The 19,494-nt window shown below is 44.0% G+C and overlaps 1 protein-coding gene across 1 annotated transcript in view; it reads left to right on the top strand.

The window, feature by feature from the left end:
- Positions 1–19,494, top strand: part of SAXO1 (stabilizer of axonemal microtubules 1) — a 113,981-nt gene that overhangs the window by 71,789 nt on the left and 22,698 nt on the right. Inside the window, exons 2-3 of the mRNA XM_008689814.2 lie at positions 8,655–8,834; positions 18,157–18,359. Of these exons, the coding sequence (XP_008688036.2) occupies positions 8,655–8,834; positions 18,157–18,359 (383 nt within the window). The remainder of the gene's footprint in view (positions 1–8,654; positions 8,835–18,156; positions 18,360–19,494) is intronic.

The raw sequence follows: 19,494 nt of genomic DNA, 5'->3' as shown, positions 1-19,494 counted from the left end.
ATGTATTTAAGGTTTTGGCCCTGCTTTCTGTCACTGAGAATTGACCTACTGAAAGATGAGTTGCCACCAAAGAGTTCTAGTTTATAATCCCTGCCTGCTCACTTCCCTAGTACTGTGGGCAGAATAGAAGCTGGAGTTACTCAGATTTCTCACAGTGTTCTGATTCTTTTTTCTTTTCTTTTCTTTCCTTTCCTTTTCTTTTCTTTTTTCTTTCCTTCTTTTTTTTTTTTTAAAGATTTTATTTATTTATTAGACAGAGATAGAAACAGCCAGTGAGAGAGGGAACACAAGCAGGGGGAGTGGGAGAGGAAGAAGCAGGCTCATAGCAGAGGAGCCTGATGTGGGGCTCAATCCCGGAACGCCGGGATCACGCCCTGAGCCGAAGGCAGACGCTTAACCGCTGTGCCACCCAGGCGCCCCTCTTTCCTTCTTTCTTTCTTTCTTTCTTTCTTTCTTTCTTTCTTTCTTTCTTTCTTTCTTTCTTTCTTTCTTTCTTTCCTCCCTCCCTCCCTCCCTCCCTCCCTTCCTTCCTTCCTTCCTTCCTTCCTTCCTCCCTTCCTTCCTTCCTTCCAGATTTTATTTTAGAGAGTGTGTGTGTGAGCAGGGGGAGTGGGAGATGGAGAGAGAGGATCTCAAGCAGACTCTGCCCTGAGCATGGAACCTGATGTGGGGCTTGATGTCATGACCCTGAGATCATGACCTGAGCTGGAATCATGAGTCAGAGGCTTAACTGATTCTTTAAAGATCTATATAGAAGAGGTAGGTAGGGAGTATGAGTCTTTTTGTCTCAAATGGGTATGAAATATGTATCTATGTATGTTCAAAAATGGTCCTATGTATCAGTTAATAAAACCATTCTCACTTGTCCTTTGGCCTCTGGGTATATAATAAATATGAAAGAACAAATTTTCGTAAAAATTATGAAAATTTATAAACCACTGCAGGTAGATAACATGCACTTCAGGAAAGGTACTGGCTTTACTCATCAGCAGAGGTTAATTGGGTTGGCTTTGTGAGCTGCTCATGTTCCGGGAGATCATTCTAGAGACATGGGTTTTCCTTTGAGAAGACCCCGCCTTTAGGAGCTTAAAGTTTTTGTTATTCTAGACACCCTGGACTCTTTCTGAACTATCAGTGTGGAATATGACTTTTAGGACTGGAGGTTTGGTGATCCTTGGCAGCTTTCCCTCTCCTAGACCAAGAATGCATTTTCTGCTCTGTTTTCTTCCCTCGCACAGCAGCTGTGACAGGTCACAGGCTCCTAACTACTGGGAAAAAGGAAAAATGGGCTGCAAATCCTTTAAGAGTGTGAACTTTGAGTTTTAAATTGGATCATAACTGCAAGTCAGTTACGTGGGAGGTGATGTGGGACCGGGGGTGAACGCTGCTGCTGACCAGCTGTGTGACCTTAGGCAGTAGCTCAGCGTCTCTTGGTCTCAGTGTCCACATCTGTGTGATGAAGCTGTAGGGCTGGCTGATCTCATGGGTCCTTCTGGATCCGGTGTTCATGCTCTTTGTTTTCCTGGTTGTTACTGTTATTACTTTAATGATTTGCTCTTTAGACAGCATTGAAGTTCTGTGGAAAGGTCAGAGTTTTACACTTGATCTTAGCTAAAAGGCCGAGAAGCAATGGAAAGGTCAGAATTTTAAAGAGCATTTGGGATTATGTGGATTTGTTGGTTTGGTTCAGAATAGCTTTAGGGTCCTTGGGAAAGAGGAGTGTATCCTGCCTTGGAAGATTCTGAGTGAAATGAAGGGGCAGGTCTAAGAACTGCTTATTAACTGACTGCCCTTACGTTTACCAGAACAGCCAGGAAACCGAGGTATTTGGTACAGGCTGACATCCCCTGAAACCACACGGTATATGGCCATGATTAAGGGCGCAGGCTTTGGAATCAGGCAGAAGATCTGGGGTGTTAGTCCTGATTTCATTGCAGTCTGGCTATGTGGCCTTGAGCAAAATAACACCTCCTGCATCTCAGTTTCATGTTTATAAAATGGGGATAATAGTGTCTTGTTTGTAGCATTGCCTTGAGGATTAGACAGGTCAACATATAAAACTTGCAGTCCACGTGGTGGATAGTAATTGCTCAATAAACAGCCTATTAATTTCAGACTGCTTGCTTTGGACTGGGCTAGGCATTTTAATCTCCAGTATTTGATTTAATCCACATAATCCTATTAAGTAGACGTTATCTACAGATCTGGAAGAAATTGAAGCTCAGAAGAATTAAGTTAACTAAGGAAAAAAAGTTTCCTTAACATTACACAAGCAGTCAGTGGCAGAGCTAGGATTGGAAACCAGATCTTCCTGCCTCCAATGTCCGTTTCTGCCATGTGCACTGCCTCCCGGAGTGAAGGAGAGCCTTCTTCACTGCCCACACCAGGCTAAGCTCAGGGGAGTCTGGAAAACCATGGTGGAGGCAAGAGAAGTCATTGATATCCATAGATGCTATGTTGTTTACAAACAGGTTATGGTCTAAAACAGGATTAGAAGTTTCTTTGCTGGAGAAGTCCTAAGTTGTAGAATACTAGCTGTTATCCAGGCTGCTTGTTGGTGGCGGGGAGAGTTGCCATGATGAACACCTGTGCTTGCAGCCATGAGGACCCTTGATCTGAAAGTTTATAAGTAGATGCCTGTGCAAGGCTGTGCAGAAAGTGTCCTAAGAGGGGTAGGACACAGAGCCATGCACACTCAGAGAAGAGAGTGAGTCATAGCCAGTGATGGTGCAGTGGCATTTTTAGTAGCTTCTCAGGTCGTGGTGGTGGTAGGGGTGGCTTTCCAAGATGGGCCTTGAAGAAGGAGGAGCGTTTTGGGAAAGTGGAAGTGGCAGCCAAGAGAGCAGCTCCGGACAGCATCACGGGCACAGGGAGTGAGAAGAATTAGGGAAAATTCAATTTTTCGTGTCTCTTAAGGCCTCTGTTTATGTCCCAGGAAGGCAGGCCAGAGAGTCCAAGGAGGAGATAAACACGACATTAGTCAAGAAAAATATTTTGAGGGGCGCCTGGGTGGCTCAGTCCTTAAGCGGCTGCCTTCGGCTCAGGGCGTGATCCTGGGGTCCTGGGATCGAGCCCCACATCAGGCTCCTCTGCTGGGAGCCTGCTTCTTCCTCTCCCACTCCCCCTGCTTGTGTTCCCTCTCTCGCTGGCTGTCTCTCTCTCCATCAAATAAATAAATAAAATATTAAAAAAAAAAAGAAAAATATTTCTAGGTATCTTTTTCTTTCTTTCACTTGCAGGGAAAACCAGCATTCAAGTGTTGGCAGTTCTTTTGTCTGTACCTTCAAATTCTAGATTGTGCTTTCCAAATGGAGAAGCCACCACCACATGTGGCTACTGAGTCCTTGCAATGTGGTATTCCTTTTTTTAAAAAAAGATTTTATTTATGTATTTATTTCGTGCATGCCTGTGTGAGTGGGGGGTGGGAAGGAGGCGGAGGGAGAGAGAGACTCTTGAGCAGACTCTGCGCTGAGTGTAGAGTCTGATGTGAGGCTTGATCTCACGACCCTGAAGTAGAGACCTGGACTGAAGTTAGGAGTTGGATGCTTAACCGACTGAGTCACCCAGGCACCCCGAAATGTGGTATTCCTGATGGAGATGTGCTGTGAATGTAGAGCACCTATCGGATTTTGAAGATGTAGTATGAAAGTAAACTATGTTGATTTTTTATACTGATTATATGTTAAAACGGACTATATTGGATTAAATATTAAAATTAATTTTACCTGTCTCTTTTTACCATTTTTTTTTAAGATTTTATTTATTTATTTGACAGAGATAGAGACAGCCAGCGAGAGAGGGAACACAAGCAGGGGGAGTGGGAGAGGAAGAAGCAGGCTCATAGCAGAGGAGCCTGATGTGGGGCTCGTTCCCAGATCGCCGGGATCACGCCCTGAGCCGAAGGCAGACGCTTAACTGCTGTGCCACCCAGGCGCCCCTCTTTTTACCATTTTAATGTGGCTACTAGAACATTTTTTTAAAATGTTTTTTTATTATATTATGTTAGTCACCATACAGGACATCCCCGGTTTCCGATGTAAAGTTCGATGATTCATTAGTTGTGTATAACACCCAGTGCACCGTGCAATATGTGCCCTCCTTACTACCCATCACCGGCCTATCCCATTCCCCCACCCCCTCCCCTCTGAAGCTACTAGAACATTTAAAATGATGTGTGTGGCTCTCCTACCTGACTTGCCTTCTATCTCTCTCAGGTGATGCCATGCTAGAGGTACTTTCAATATCTTTAAAGTTCTTTCATCCATTCTATGGTTCCTTGAGACCTAGGTGTCAGGAAATGATTCTGGTCATTTGGATGTGAAAGAGAGCTAGATGCTGTCCATGGCCGGGTCGTGTCCATTGTTCTCTGAGCTTCTGATTTTTTTTGTCAGCATTGTGAGGACATTGGATCAGATATTCTCCATGGCGCCTTTTATTTACTTATTTTTAAAGATTTTATTTATTTATTTGTCAGAAAGTGAGAGACAGAGCGAGCACGAGCATGCACAAGTAGGGGAGGGGCAGGCAGAGGGAGAAGCAGACCCTCTGCTGAGCAAGGAGCCCAATGCGGACCCTCGATTCCAGGACTCTGGGATCATGACCTGAGCCGAAGGCAGACGCTTAACTCACTGAGCCACCCAGCATCCCTCCATGGCCCCTTCTAAAATTTAATTTTAAAAATTCCATGGCTCTAGCTTGGAGTCAGTGCTCGGAGTCAACTATTATTAACCTTTTCTGTGTTCTGTTGAAAGGTTTCCACTATTCCCTTTACCAAATATCAGAAAAAGGATTATTTCCTTTTTCCTGTGATCCTTTAGTAAATTCTGGAGTGGAAAGACTTTAGAAAGTTCTGGTAAGGAAGCCTCTCTCCCCTTTGCCTTCTCCGCCTAGTGGTCCCGTCAAGGCTGGTTTGAGTATGTACTCGTGAGCATGGTGGCCATGGCAGCTCCTCAAAGGATACAAATATCAGAGGGTTTGAAGAGGTCTCCTTTCTTTGGCTCATGACCATCAGGCTTTAAAGTACCCCAAGAACCCTCTTACACTGTTGGTGGGAATGCAAGCTGGTGCAGCCACTCTGGAAAACAGTATGGAGGTTCCTCAAAAAGTTAAAAATAGAGCTACCCTATGACCCAGCAATTGCATCCTGGGTATCTACCCCAAAGATACAAATGTAGTGATCCAAAGGGGTACGTGCACCCCAATGTTTATAGCAGCAATGTCCACAATTGCCAAACTATGGAAAGAGCCTAAATGTCCATTGACAGATGAACGGATAAAGATGTGGTATAAATACACAATGGAATATTACGCAGCCATCAAAAAACGAAATCTTGCCATTTGCAAGGACGTGGATGGAACTAGAGGGTATTATGCTAAGTGAAATAAGTCACTCAGAGAAAGACAATTATCATATCTCACTGATATGTGGAATTTGAGAAACAAGGCAGAGGATCATAGGGGAAGAGAGGAAAAAATGAAACAAGATGAAACCAGAGAGGGAGACAAACCATAGAGACTCTTAATCTCAGTAAACAAACTGAGAGTTGCTGGAGGGGAGGGGGATGGGAGGGATGGGGTGGCTGGGTGATGGACACTGAGGAGGGTATGTGCTATGGTGAATGCTGTGAATTGTGTAAGACTGATGAATCACAGATCTGTACCCCAAAACATATAATACATTATATGTTAATAAAAACCAAGTACCCCAAGCATGGTGATTCCACACACTTTCTTTAATCGCTGACTAGGTCCACTAAAAATTAAGAGCTGAGGTGTTTTCCCTTTTAGCAAAGGGATGGGCAGACCAGCAAGGAGGAGATATGGTGCTTGATGACTTGAGAGGGATACTCGGGGTTTGGGGTTATAGGTAAGGCAGAGTAGGTGGTCCTAGGAGCAGACAGGTTGTGAAACATTTACTTTCAAGTAAGAATCTTTGCTACTTCAAAATGAGACAGATTTTAGTTAACTAGCAACGAGTCAAATAAAACTTGCCCTTCTCCCCATCAATAGAGAACATTCCACTTAAAGGAACATTGGTGTCTGGGTGGAAGCTTGTTGTTACATTGAAGTCCCCTCTCGTGATACCAATCACAATGTAATATTTTGCCATGAAATTTCTTTTTCTTTAGGAATAAGTCTTTATACTGTAAAGTCAAAAGAGTAACGTTATGGAAGGGGGGTTATATAAAAACAAAGTTTTACTGGTTTGCAAAACAAGGGCACTGGAGACGGAAAATATTGCTATGCCTGTGGGGTCGATTTTATTGCAAGGGCCTGAATTGAAGTTATTCTTAATAAAAATCTTGACTTTTTTCTCAGGGCGTGGTGAACAAAATAGATTGGCAGAAGGATTTTTGGTAGCCAGCAGTTCTTGGCTTTTGATTTGAGGTTTGTAGGAATCCTAAAATGATAGGGTGCTAATTGGTTCAGATTGAAAACTCAGATAATTGGACGGATTGTGAACACAGAAATGGTAATAATATCTAATGTTTACATAGCATGGGGTATGGTTATTTTGTTTACTGTGCAGACACAACAATTATCTCTTGAGTGGACAGAAGATTAAAGCACTCATCAAGTTGTGTACCCGTGATTAGGGCATATTTTATTATATATATAAAATGTTAAATACACGATCATCTTTGTCCATGAAATGCCAATAATGTACATTTTGAGAAAGGACAACTAAACTTTTATTAAATGTAAACACTGGAATTCCTACCCTAAGGACAGTATATTTATGGAAGATTTCCTTGTAAATAATTAGGAGAATCTAAAATACTTACCATGAACCAGTAGTACTTCTGTAAAAAAAAAAAAAAAAAAAAAAAAGTAGGGGCGCCTGGCTGCCTCAGTTGGTGGAGCATGCAACTCTTGATCCTTAGGGTTGTGAGTTTGAGCCCCACATTGGATGTAGAGATTACTTAAAATCTTAAAAAAATGTGGCAAGTTTATGCCATCTTAAAGCTTTTCTGATACACAAAGCTACAAATGAGAAAAAAATCATATAGGGATTTCTCTCTTTTTCAAAAAGATTTAGAGAGCAAGGTGAGGGGGGAGGGGCAGAGGGCAAGGGAGAGAGAATCTCAGACTCCCCGCTGAGCGTGGATCCTCAGTTAAGACTGAGCCACTCAGATGCAGGTGCCCTGCAAATAGGGATCTCTTTAAAGGTACTTGATACCATGCAGTGCTATCCATATGAACCGTACAGGTGTTGATCGTTTCTCTAGGGCTTGGGAGGTTGAAGAGAAGGATGTAGTAACAACAGTGGTAGCAGCAACATTTATATGGAGGGTCGAACTTACTAACAACAGGGACAGGTAGCATGCTAATTGTTGCCTGGAATATAGCTTTAGATTAGAACAGTGATGAGTTCTCTCTCTGTTTCTCTCTTTCTCTCTCTCTTTCCCCATGTGCTGCCCCAGAATACTGTGTATTTTCGTTTCTCTAAGTAAAATCAGTATAAAAAATAGTTTAAAAATATGCCATTCTGTGCTATTCCTCGATAGCAGGAAGTTGGAAATCACTAACATGAAAGTTAGTTGATGTGCTGATGCCTGTGTATAGGCGAGGGGTGCCCCAGCTGGTCTGCAAGAACTGTATGTGGACCTATGAATAGTTGACATACTGCTTAGGTTTTGAAAGCCCCAACAGCTGCCCTTTGTCCAGCAATAAGTAGAATCATAAGGTTCATTTATTACCATGCGTGTAAAGTGGAAAAACTCACCATAGATTATAACTTCACATGATTTTCTATCCTCTGTTTGTGTAACGAGGCATCACATTTATTTAATAATGTATTTATGTATTTCATCATTTGTTCAGTAATTGTTTATGGGCAGCCTACTGTGTACCAGGCAGGGGCTCTAGCAGTGAGCAAGGTAGAAAAGGTCCTGAGCTTGAGAGATAAGACAGACCATGAACACACTCACCAGCACACCTGCCAATGACAGAGAGCAGTAAGTGGTGGGAAAGGCATGCGCTGGGATGAGAAATCCTGTGTGCGGGGGAGGGCTGGCGGGTGTGGCTTAGGTAGAAGATAACCAGTGCAAGTCTTTCTCTGGAGACAGCAGTTGAGGCGAGACGGGAATGGCGAGCCAGACTTTCCGTGTGAAATAGGTTCCCGTAGACAGTGGCGTGTAGTGGTTTTGCTCTGTGTGAGGCCACTTGTATGGAAAGGTGACATTCTGAGTTGACCCAGGCACCAGCCAATTGGGAAAGGCTCTAGTGCACAGCCCTGTGGCACGCTGTCAGGTCAGGTGTTGAACCCTAACTGCTGGGTGATTGGGAGACCAGCTGGGAGCATCACTCGAAGGGCTCAGGGCCACAGCGATTTACCCACTATGGTACCGGCAGTATTTCGTATTTAAACAGGCAGTGTGGCATCTGTAATGGTTGAATGTCCGTCATGCTTGTGTGTAATCTTGTGATTTAAGGAATTTTGTTGATTAGCCAATTGCAGTTATACATCATTAAAAAAAATTCTGGCCACTTCATAGTTTAGTAGAGAAAAGGAAAGTTAAATTCCTGTTTTTAATGCTGGCAGTTTTGTTTTGAAAGCCTGGGGTCCCATTTTGAGGCCGTGGCACTGTCAGACTGGATATATTCTTCCCAAGGAGGTAACAGAGCTAACTTCATGTCTTTTTTTTTTATAGGCGGCATCACTGTCCACATCTCCCTACCAAGATTTATGATAAAACAGAGAAACCATGTCTTCTCTCCGAATACACCGAGAACTACCCTCTCTATCACTCTTACCTGCCCAGAGAATCCTTCAAGCCCAAGCTGGAGTACCAGAAAGGATCCATACCCATGGAAGGCCTGACCACGTCAAGGTGAGTGCGAGTAGAATAAATATATGAATGCTCATGAATAGAGTAACGTCTGGGGCTAACGTATAATATTAATACAATGTACAGTATTAGTGCACCAGTGTACAGAGCCAGTGTATGGTATCAGAGCCTTTAATGTCAATATACTGTATCTCAGGAAGGAACTCGTGCATTTGTGAGCCTGCCCAGTTTTTCCCAACCTCCTCTTACAGAGAAAGAATTGTTACTTGCCCATCTAGGGGTGAGGAAGGCTAAAATGATCTACATAGCAAAGGGTTGGAGGTTAAGTAAAGTATAAAGAGATGAAACAGCTGGGGGGGCCGCTGCTGCTAGAAAGGGAGTTTTGGACTTTGGCACCAAAGCTCCAGGTCGGCTTGGGCAGCAAAGCGATAGTGATAGTGATGAAAGGAATCTTGAGGATACAGAGGGAGGTGTTTGGAAATTATGCTGCAGACTTTGAATTGGGATCCTCCTGAATGTTCTTCAAGAATGAACAAAGACTACAGTTGACCCTTAAACAACATGGGTTTGAACTGCAAGGGTTCATTTGCGTGTGGGTTTTTTTTTTTTCAATAAATACAGTACAATACCCTGAATGTTTTCTCTCATGATTCTCTTCCTAACTTTTTTTGTAGCATATTTTATTGTAAGAATATGGTATATAATACATATCATGTATAAAACCTGTTAATTGGCTGTTATTGGTAAGGCTTCTGGTTAACAGTAGGCTATTAGCAGTTTGTTTTGGGGAGTCAAAAGTTATACGTGCATTTTTGACTGTATCGGAGGTCAGCATCCCTTACCTCTGCATTGTTCAAAGGTCAGTGGTATTTCCTTTTAAATTGCTCTTGACCTCCAAACTCAGATTCTTTAGAGAATCCAGTTTTAGAGGCTGAACCACCTGGCTTACTGTAGTAGGGTTGCCGAGGTATCTATATTGAAACGGTGGGGAAACTGATCAATTTCAGGTCTGCTCTGCATGTTGCAAGAGTAACAGAGTCTGCCACTGACAACTTGGTTAGTGACTTCTGGGTGGTGACCTGTGACTGATGACCCAGTGGAGTAGAAACATCTTTGAGTGTAGTTGAGCAGTGTCTCAGATTGTATACTTAGAGCCCAGATGAGACCTGAGAGAGGGATGCCTTCTCTGTCTCTGGTATTCCTCATCCCTGCAGGGCAGGATTGCTGGGAGGTGGGGATTATAGAGTATGTAAATTGCTGCAGCCCAGTGCTTGCACATTACAAGACTCAAGACCTGGTAAATTTTCTTCCTATTGCTCCCCCTTTGCTCATAATTTTGTGCTTTCCTAGTAAAGGTCCCAGATGATTCAGGTGAAGCAGAACGGCTCTAATTCATTCTGCCTCCAGGTTTCCTCCACGATGGAAGTGGATACATCTTCTTTTGAGATTGTGGGTTGGAGGCATGGACGTATTTCTACAAAAAGCTGCTATGTTCTAGAGTCAAAGGAAGTCCATGTATGAGTTATGAGGCAGAAAGACCCAGGAAGAGATAAATGAAGCCAAAGGATTCCTGATTTTAAGGCTGGGAGGGAGTCGAGGGCCATGTTTGATGCATGACTCAGATCATCTCTTTTTTTTCCCATTGACCGCCCCCCCCCCATCAGATCCTCTTTATGCTGGACAGATATCTTACATGATTTGGTTTAAGCACAGTGTTTCTGAGTACTAAAAAAATATATTTTAGGCAACCTTTTTTCAACCTATGGCTTATAAAACAATATGAGTTTGGGCTTCATTTTACCAAGAAAACAGCACTCTTAGATTCTAAGAGTCTAAAGACCGCAAGAGACATGTACCATTCCTGAGCACTGCTTTTTCCTTGTAAGAAACCATGGTCAGTGCTGATGAAGAGTCCTAGGCCTATGTATAAGAGACATGTAATGGGTAGAGAAAGATGGAAGTAACATTGAGGAATAATTCGCAAATATCACATTCAGCCTCTAGGTGCTGGTCTTCTCTTCATACCCAATGAGCAGGAAATTGAGAGCAAGGTGTGAAATGTAAAGTACAGGACAGCTTCAGATGTTGTTACGTTAGGGGTGTGTTTTCTGTCTTAGAAAATACAGAAAAGGACGCCTGGAGGGTGGATGTTGAAGGCTGCTCTTTGTTGCCTACGAGCTTAGGAGGATGAGGACAAATCCTCTCTCTGCAGCAGCAGCCCTACCCCGTCACCTAGCTCTAAGGTCCCCAGATAGAGCCCCACATGCCTTCCTGCCTCCTGATGATGCTTTGCAAAAGCAAAAACTTCCCCTCTGACCTGTCCTCAATTATCCTTGACTCATGTCACTGAAAGCCATAAACCTATTACTCAGAAGTTCCCTCTGTCCCTGCCAGAGCCACAGTAAATATCATTCATGTCAAAATGTGGCCAGAGTGGAGGAGTGCAGATACTAAAAGAATTTCCAAAACAAGTTGTTCGTGACCTTAAGGGCCTTAAAAGAAAAGATGGCAGGATCGAGGTTACCCTTGGGAAGGAAGAAGAGCAGAAATGCTTCTCTCCTCTCCTTTATGTCCTTCCCCAGAGAGAGAACCGAGGGGGGAAATGAGCAGAGGGCATCTCTTCCCTCACCTGTGCTTCAAGTTAATCATATCTCAGTTCTGTGCCCACGATGCTGGGCACTAGTTTTCAGAGACTGTGAACAAAACTATGTCCCTCTCAGGATTTTTTTTTTAAAGTTCTAGGGAGCTTTTGTTGAGATAAATGAACAAAAGCCAAGATTTTACCAACCGTGTTTTCTGAACTGTATAAACTTAGCAAAGACTCTGGTCAGTGTACTTGTATATACAGCAGACTGTTCTGTCAGAAGAAATGTAGAGAAGTCATCATCTGAGTGCTTCACCAGAGGCTTCTGGGGAGGCGGTGGGTCAGCCCTGTGTCTGCACACCCCTCTCTCTGCATGGATTGTCACTTCTCTGCCCTTAGAACCCTTATTACCTGAACATCCCTCCCACTTCTCTATGTAAAGGGACCCAGCTCAGTTTCTGAGGCTGGACATGGGGCTGCCACCTGCTGAATGAAAAGTCACATGGCTCAGGGCTTGGCTGGGCTTGGTGATTAAGTCCAGACACAAAAAACACCTGGTTTCTGGAAAGGTTATCATCCCAGCATGAGGCATGATTACAGCTGCACACAACTCTTACTGACTGTAAATCTTAGGGATTTACAGCAGGTGCCATGAGGGGAAAGCTCGTGATTTTTAGCCCTCCTTAGTATGAAGCAGTTTCTTGCAGCCCTTGGTGATTCTCTGATACAGGATCTGCCTTTGGTCCAGATAGACGGGACATCAATTTATGAATAAGAGGTTTGCACTTCAAGCCTCATTTCCCCTTAGGCATGTCACCGTGTAAAACACTTGGGCCCCATTCTGGGACATTATTTTGTTAGCTAAGGCAGATCTCTAAGGATGGTAGAATGGATAACCTGAGAGGAAAGGGGTAAGTCTTCAAGATGGTGTTGCATCTTTATTCTCAGGGGAGTGGGACCACGGGGAGAGTGAACTAGAGGCGTAGGAGGGAAGATGGAATCAGGTTCTGACTTGATGGGTTCGGCTCAAGGGCAGAGGGCAGCAAGTTGACAGAACAGATTCCTTCATTTATTGACAACACTTGTTCAACTGAATGGAATTGGGGCGGAGAGAGCTAAAAGAGAAAAGGCGTTTGGAATCCTCTTCAAATGCTAGGAAAAAAGCAGGAAAGTTGGTAGTGGGCCTAAGTCTTTCTCTACTCCATGAATTTCACCCATTTCCTGTTTAAATACGTACTTCTCTCCCCAGAGCTATACCCTTGGGGATACTCCTACTCCCTTGCCCTGTAGATTGGGCCCGAGAATTAAGAAGAAATGTAAAGAGGCCTTAGCATTAGACTTGCCTGGGCAATTTTGGGGCCTTTGATGTTGTGTATCTTTGATTAAATTTGGGAACATCTTGACCCTTATTTCTTCAAGTGCTTTTTCTGTCTTTGAGACTGTTCATTTCTTTCTATCCTTTTTTTTCTGTTTTTCAAATCGATAGTTTCTATTCATCTGTCTTCAAGTTCACAGTCTTTCCTCCAACTCCATTCTGATATTAAGCCCATCCAGTGACCGTCTTATTTCAGATATTATATTTTTCAGTCTTAGAAGTTACATTTGATTATTTTTAGATAGTTTCTATTTCTCTTATGAATTTCCTACATTTTAATTTATGATGACCTTATTTTGCTTTTTATAATTTAGCATAATTAGAATAGCTGCTTTAAAAATCTTTGTTTGCTAATTGTAACACCGGGTCTGCTTGAAATTGATCTCCAGGATTATCTTGTTTTTTCTTGAGAATGGGTCATTTTCCTGTATGTATGTCAGTGATATTAGATTGACCCTGTACATCGTTAAAGTTAGGTTGTAAAGACTTTGGATTTTTTTTACATTCCTCCAAAGACGTTATTAATATTACTGTTTTTTTAGGCAGATAGGAGGTAATTTGATTTGCTTCAAAATGCAAATTCTGTGTTTTGGGTGGCAGTGCCAAGCTCAGTTCAGGTTTGTTGTTTTGGAAAGAGCATGCGAGCAAGGAGGGGCAGAAGGAGAGAGAGAACCTTAAGCAGACGGGGCTTGATCTCATGATCTTGAGATCATGACCTGAGCTGAAATCGAGAGTCAGACACTTAATTGACTGAGTCACCCAGGCGCCCCATCAGTTCAGTAACTTGTCTTTAGCATGGTTGCTTGTGAAGTCAGTGGGAGACCTGGGCCCAGTTTATGTACAGAAGCCAGAGCTTCCTGTCTTGGGTTTTCTCCTTTCCAGGATTTCTTCCTTACTTTCCAGCACCTGTGGTTGCTTCAGACTTGGTCGTCCGGTTCTTCAGTCAAGGGGAGGTTTTCTGTTTACTATGGGTTCTTGGCTGGCACAGACTGGAGCCTGCCTTCAGACTGGAAGCTCTGGGAAAAACAAAGATCCCACCACAAAATGGAAACTTATTCAGAGGCTCATGCAGTACCATTCCCTTCTTCTACCTGTTGGCTTCGCTCCAGAATAGGCTTACCTTGGTTGCTCTTTAGTGCTTCTAGGTAGATGTTCCTCGTATTTTTGTGCAGAGCTGATGTGAAGTGGTGACAGATGTTAGCTTCAGCTCTCGTGGGCATTGAGGAGATGAGAGAGTAAGGCAGGAGACAGATGCTGTGTAACTCGAATCCTGGAGGCAGGTCCTTAGAATCCTGTCTGTCACGGCACAGACAAGGAGGGCTCCGTGTGTCCTTATCAGGGTCAGGAGCATGAATCAAGCCCTGTGAATCCGCCTTAGGATCCTTCTCATTGTGCTGGGCTGGGCTCCCAGCCTGCCTGGGATGACGTAATGGTTTTCTTAGAGGGTGCCTTTTAATCCTGGAAAATGTTAGAATTACATGTGGAAGGCATGAAATCAAATCAGCTGACAAAGAGCCAAACCCTGCATGGAGATTGAGAGAGAGGACAAATCATGAGGAGGAGAATCCCAGAAATCAAGGAGAGAGTGTTCAAAAGATGAGTCAGAGTATGGCTGCTTACAGGATGGTCAGGAGGGGAACAGCGTGAAGAGTAGTGACTGGATTTGGAAACCCCGCAGGACTTGGGGGGCCTGGGCTGGAGCGAAGGGTTAGCAGAACAAGATTGGATGGGGGGGAGTGTGAGTGCGAGGCGAGGAAGGCAAGTCTGTGTGTAGGCAGCCCTTCCTGGAAGAGAGGGGAGGGGAGTGGACTCCAGTGACGGTTGTGTCACTTTATTTTTTTCCTTTAAAGTTGGGAAAAACTGAAGAACGTTTACTGAGAGGAAGGAGCTGGTAGGAGGAAAAGGTTAACGCACAAACGGACTAGTATATGGACAGGTTCCTGAGAAAGAGGGAGGGGATTTAGTAAGGGTGAAGAGATTGGCTTTGGGGAAGAGGAGCAACTCTTTTAAAAATGGGTTCCGGGGCGCCTGGGTGGCTCAGTTGTTAAGTGTCTGCCTTTGGCCCAGGGCGTGATCCCAGAGTCCTGGGATCGAGTCCCGCATCAGGCTCCTCTGCTATGAGCCTGCTTCTTCCTCTCCCACTCCCCCTGCTTGTGTTCCTTCTCTCTCTGGCTGTCTCTCTCTGTCAAATAAATAAAATCTTAAAAAAAAATGGGTTCCAATGAATTGATTAATTGGACACACTAACAAGTACTGAAGGTTTTGGGGATAAACATCAGTAGGTTAAAAAAAAGTATTACATGGTCCCTTTATCATTGTGAAAATCTCCATTTCCCACTTCCAGGCTCAGGACCCTAGTTGGCTCTTACAGCCAAACACCTTTCCTTAGCTTTGCCTAACAATTGGAAATCAAGTTGTTATGACTTTCCCGGCAGGGCCACTTTAACCTTTGCTTAACTTGGAGTTTAACTCTTGGCCTTCCATACTATATAACTTTTATGGCTCTGCACCTAAAAAGACTTAACGTCTTTGACCAATTTTTTTCTTGGTTCATAGTCACAAGGGGCACAGGCACTAGGTAGGGAATGTAACACAGGAAGAAAGGGGTGTGTTCTTAAGAAAAAAAAAACTACTAAATTTGAGCAATTTCTGGGAAGAATAAAATACTTTTCTCTTACATGACCTTAAAAGCTGTAAGATTATGTGAGATTGGGGACATGTAGTTATGTTGTGGTTAATGGTAGATTTCAGTGAATGTTCTCAACATAACAATATAATGAGGAAACACATATATTCTGATCAAATTTACTTTTTTTTAAAATTTAAATTCCATTAGCCAACATATAGTAAATCATTAGTTTCAGAGGTAATGTTCAATAATTCATCAGGTGTGAATAACACCCAGTCTTGATCAGATTCACTCTTCAGCCACAGTAAATACTTTTGGGCGAGGTATAAATGAATTACACTTTAAACTTAAAACTTTACCACTCTCCAGAAGTAGATCACTCCTTCACCCCCGACTCCTGCAAAGATCCTTTACTTAGTTACAGCTGATCAGCAAATACAACCATAGGTATACTTTCACACGGGTATTTGAATTTTGCACCAGAGAAGGAGATTCAGTTAACATTTTCATTCCCTAAATAAGGTGAGCAAGGATTTTGCTGTATCAGTTTTTATCTTTGAGTAACCAACTTCAGGATAGCTCATGAGCTGGTGAGTTTGGTTGGCATTTATCTGCTCTTTTCCTGTGGAAACAGCAGGAAATAAAGGTATTAAGCACATTTTCATTGTCATTGAGCTTGGTGGCCCTGGAAGGAAGATTGTCACAGCCTCTCTGCGGGGGAAGTTGGTTCCCTCACTAACATCATGGCAGTAGAGGATGTCTCTGTGCTACGGGTCTCAGAACATGGCAGTCCTGTGACTGGAAAGCACTCCTGGATGCTTTGGGGTTGGGGCAGCTTGGACATTCAGCTCTGTCCTTCTTTGCTTGCCCTAGATATCTCTTGCTGTTCCTTCTTGGAAATGAAGAGGGCTGAACCGTTGGGTTGCCATCAATGAACATGGGTTTATGTAGGGATGTGTGGTCTCAGGCTGTCACCACTGCTTTTTGGATTAAGGAGAGCTTACCTCCTCCCGTTTGGGAGCACACTTTCTGACGGAAGCCATTTGCAGCTCTGCAGCCTAGGGCCACCACTTCTGGTTCCCTGCTGCAGTTGGCTAAGTATTAAACAGACACCAGCATGAGGTACTCGTACACTAAAAAGAGTAGAAATATGGAACTGACCCTTGGCTTCTTGTTTAGCCTGTTCCCTCCATAAGCCCCAATTTATACAGAGTCAGCTTCCAGATGCGTCAGGTCACTCAGCTTCCTCTTGCTATTTGCCAACATGGGGCCCTTGGGAAGGGAGCCCAGGCTGAAGACCCTATAACTGCTGCTGAGATATATTTTTAAATCTGTGCAGAGGGAGGTGCTGGGAGTTCAACTGAAGCATCTCCCATTTCCCCCTTAGAGCCCTAGAGAGACCAATTCTCCTGCTTCCTCACTCCCTCCTCCCATCCCACCAAGCACTTTCAGGCCCCAGTTTGGGTTTATTCACAACCACGTGTATAATTCATGCAAGACAGGTTACAGTGGAGCGTGTTACCTTTGTTATTCAAGCATGGCTCAGTAATGCTGCTCCAGATTTTGGCCGGGAAGTAGGTTTTATTGGTGTTTGGGCCTGATGTTTTCCTGTCCGGAAACCTCCCTCTTCCCTTGGCGAGGTTGTTTTGGCAAGCACCGTCAGGGAAAATCTCCCTTCCACTTGTCCAGTTGGATAAATGGGTTCCAAGCAAAAACAGGCTGTTGTGTAAATCAGAAGCCCATGGGGGGAAATGTTTGCTTAAAAGAGTTTGCATTGAGCAGCGGGGAGTCAAGACTGCCCTGGCAGACAGTGCAAGCCCAAGCTGAGCCCTGGTTTTGCCGGGATCATTCCTGGTGATGGTGCACTTAGCATCTTGGCATCTCTGTAACTGTGGGACGTTCTGGGAAGGGAGTTCTCCTGTCTAGCTGAAGACCATCATTGCTTTTTCTGACCTATTGTTTCCATACTCCCTGAAATAATGGGAGCACTGATGCCAGAGAGCTGAGAAATGAAAGACTCCGTGTCTTCATTTATGGTTTTCTGCCCTCTAGGTTTTCTATAGGGTCAAGTAGAGGAAGGAGATCAGGCTCAGGAAGAGAAGCTATTGGGAGCACAGAAGAGGAAGTGGTGGTACCTGAAAAAGAAAAGTTAGCTCCCCAGTCAAGTGACTGGCGGGAAAGAAGGTGGAGAGAGCAGGCACAGAAGAGAGGCCTTCTGAGGGGTTCAGTGTGGGGCACGGGCGGAGGTGGGAGATGAAGCTGGGGAGGAAGGCAGAGGCAGGTCCAGGAAAGCTTCTATACCATGCTAGAGAGTCTGGTTTTATCTGGGAGATTTTTCAGGTGGGGAGTAAAATGATCCCATTTTGTGATCTCATTTCAGAGAGGTAATTCTGGGCCACACTGTGGGGATGACGTAGAAGTGGCGGGAAATGCAGCAGGAAGTCCAAGTGGTAAATTGTCACATGATCCAAGTGAGAAATGGTTAGGGTCTGAACCAAGGGGGAAAGACAAACCAATGACATGGAGGGGGCCTGCACTTGGTGAGCGATTATCTGGAGATGTGATGGCGGTGGGTCCAGGAGGCCATCTGGGTGTGTGACTGGGGTGAGAGGGTAATGGGAGGTGCCTTTTTCAAAAGTGGGAAGCAGAGGAGGAAGAGCAGTTAGGGGGATAGAGTAGAAGATGACGTCACAGCAAACATTTGTAGAATTGGGTTAAATAGAAACCCTTACAAGCCTTCTCCTGGGTCAATGGCATGCGCCTATTTTCCTTTTAGGAGAGATTTTGGGCCTCACAAAGTGTTGCCAGTGAAGCTACACCAGCCCGACCAGTTCATCCCAAGTGAAGAGAACATGGATCTGCTCACCACATATAAACAAGATTATAACGCCTACCCTGTCTGTCGAATGGACCCCATCAAGCCTCGGGACAGCAAATACCCATGTGGTGACAAGATGGAGTGTCTGCCTACTTACAAAGGTGGGGGAGTGCTTGAGGGGCAGGTTGGGAAGGATAGGCTGAGCCTGTATGCAGGCCAGGAAATGGGTTTTACAGGTACACCCTTGGAGTGCAGGGGTTGGGGAACTACATCCCGTGGGCCAGATCTGGTCTGCAGCCTGTTTTTGTAGAGTTGGAGAGCTAAGAATGGTTTTAAAATTTTCGAATGATTAAAAAAAAAATCAGACTATTATTTTAGGAAATGTGAAAATTACATGATATTCAAATTTTGGCATTCATAGGTACATTTTGTTGGAGCATGGCCATACTCATTTGTTTACACATTATCCATGGCTATTTCTATGCTGTAGCAGTGAATCTGAGTGGTTGTGATGGAGACTGCATGGCCTGCAAGGCCTAAGACATTTAATATCTGGTCTTTTATGGAAAAGATGTGCCAACCCCTGCCTTAACTTGCTGTTAGAATTTTACATTGGGGAAGCATTTCAAGTTTAAGTTAGGTTCCATCGCTGATTGAGTGATCGATTGATTCATCCATTTAAAAAAATATGGAAACCTAATGTACATACAGAAAAATGTACAAATCTTAATTATACAGACTGATGAATTTTGAGTGAACACATTCCGGGAAACAGTGCCCAGATCAAGAAATAGAACATTGATCCCATCTAGGATAGAACCATTATGCTGACTTTTAGCACCGTAAATTAGTTTCACCAGTTTTGTACTTCATATAAAAGGGGTTGATTTATTCTTTTTTTAGAAGATTTATTTATGTATTTATTTGAGAGAGGGAGGGTGAGGAGGGGCAGAAGGAGAGAATCTCAAAAGACTCCACACTGTGCGGGGAGCCTGATATAGGCTCCATCTCACGGCCCATGAGATCATGCCCTGAGCCGACACTAAGAGCTGGATGCTTAACCAACTGAGCCACCCAAGCGCCCCTGATTCATTCTTTATTGAGCACCTGTTACATCCCAGGCATGGCATTAGGAGCTGTGAAGGAAGCAGAATGACCTGCCCTGACTTAATAGTCCTGTAGGAGAGACGGGATATGGAGTGGTAGGGACAGTGAAAGCAGTGTGGCAGTCAGTCTGTGGAGCACAAGCCACAGGTTGAGGCCATGGGGATGGAGGCCAGTAATCCCTAACTCTTC

This window comes from Ursus maritimus, unplaced genomic scaffold (assembly GCF_017311325.1).
Source record: "Ursus maritimus isolate PB19 unplaced genomic scaffold, ASM1731132v1 scaffold_17, whole genome shotgun sequence".
In the NCBI taxonomy this organism is placed as follows: Eukaryota; Metazoa; Chordata; class Mammalia; order Carnivora; family Ursidae; genus Ursus; species Ursus maritimus.
This window is presented reverse-complemented; position numbering and strand designations above follow the sequence as displayed.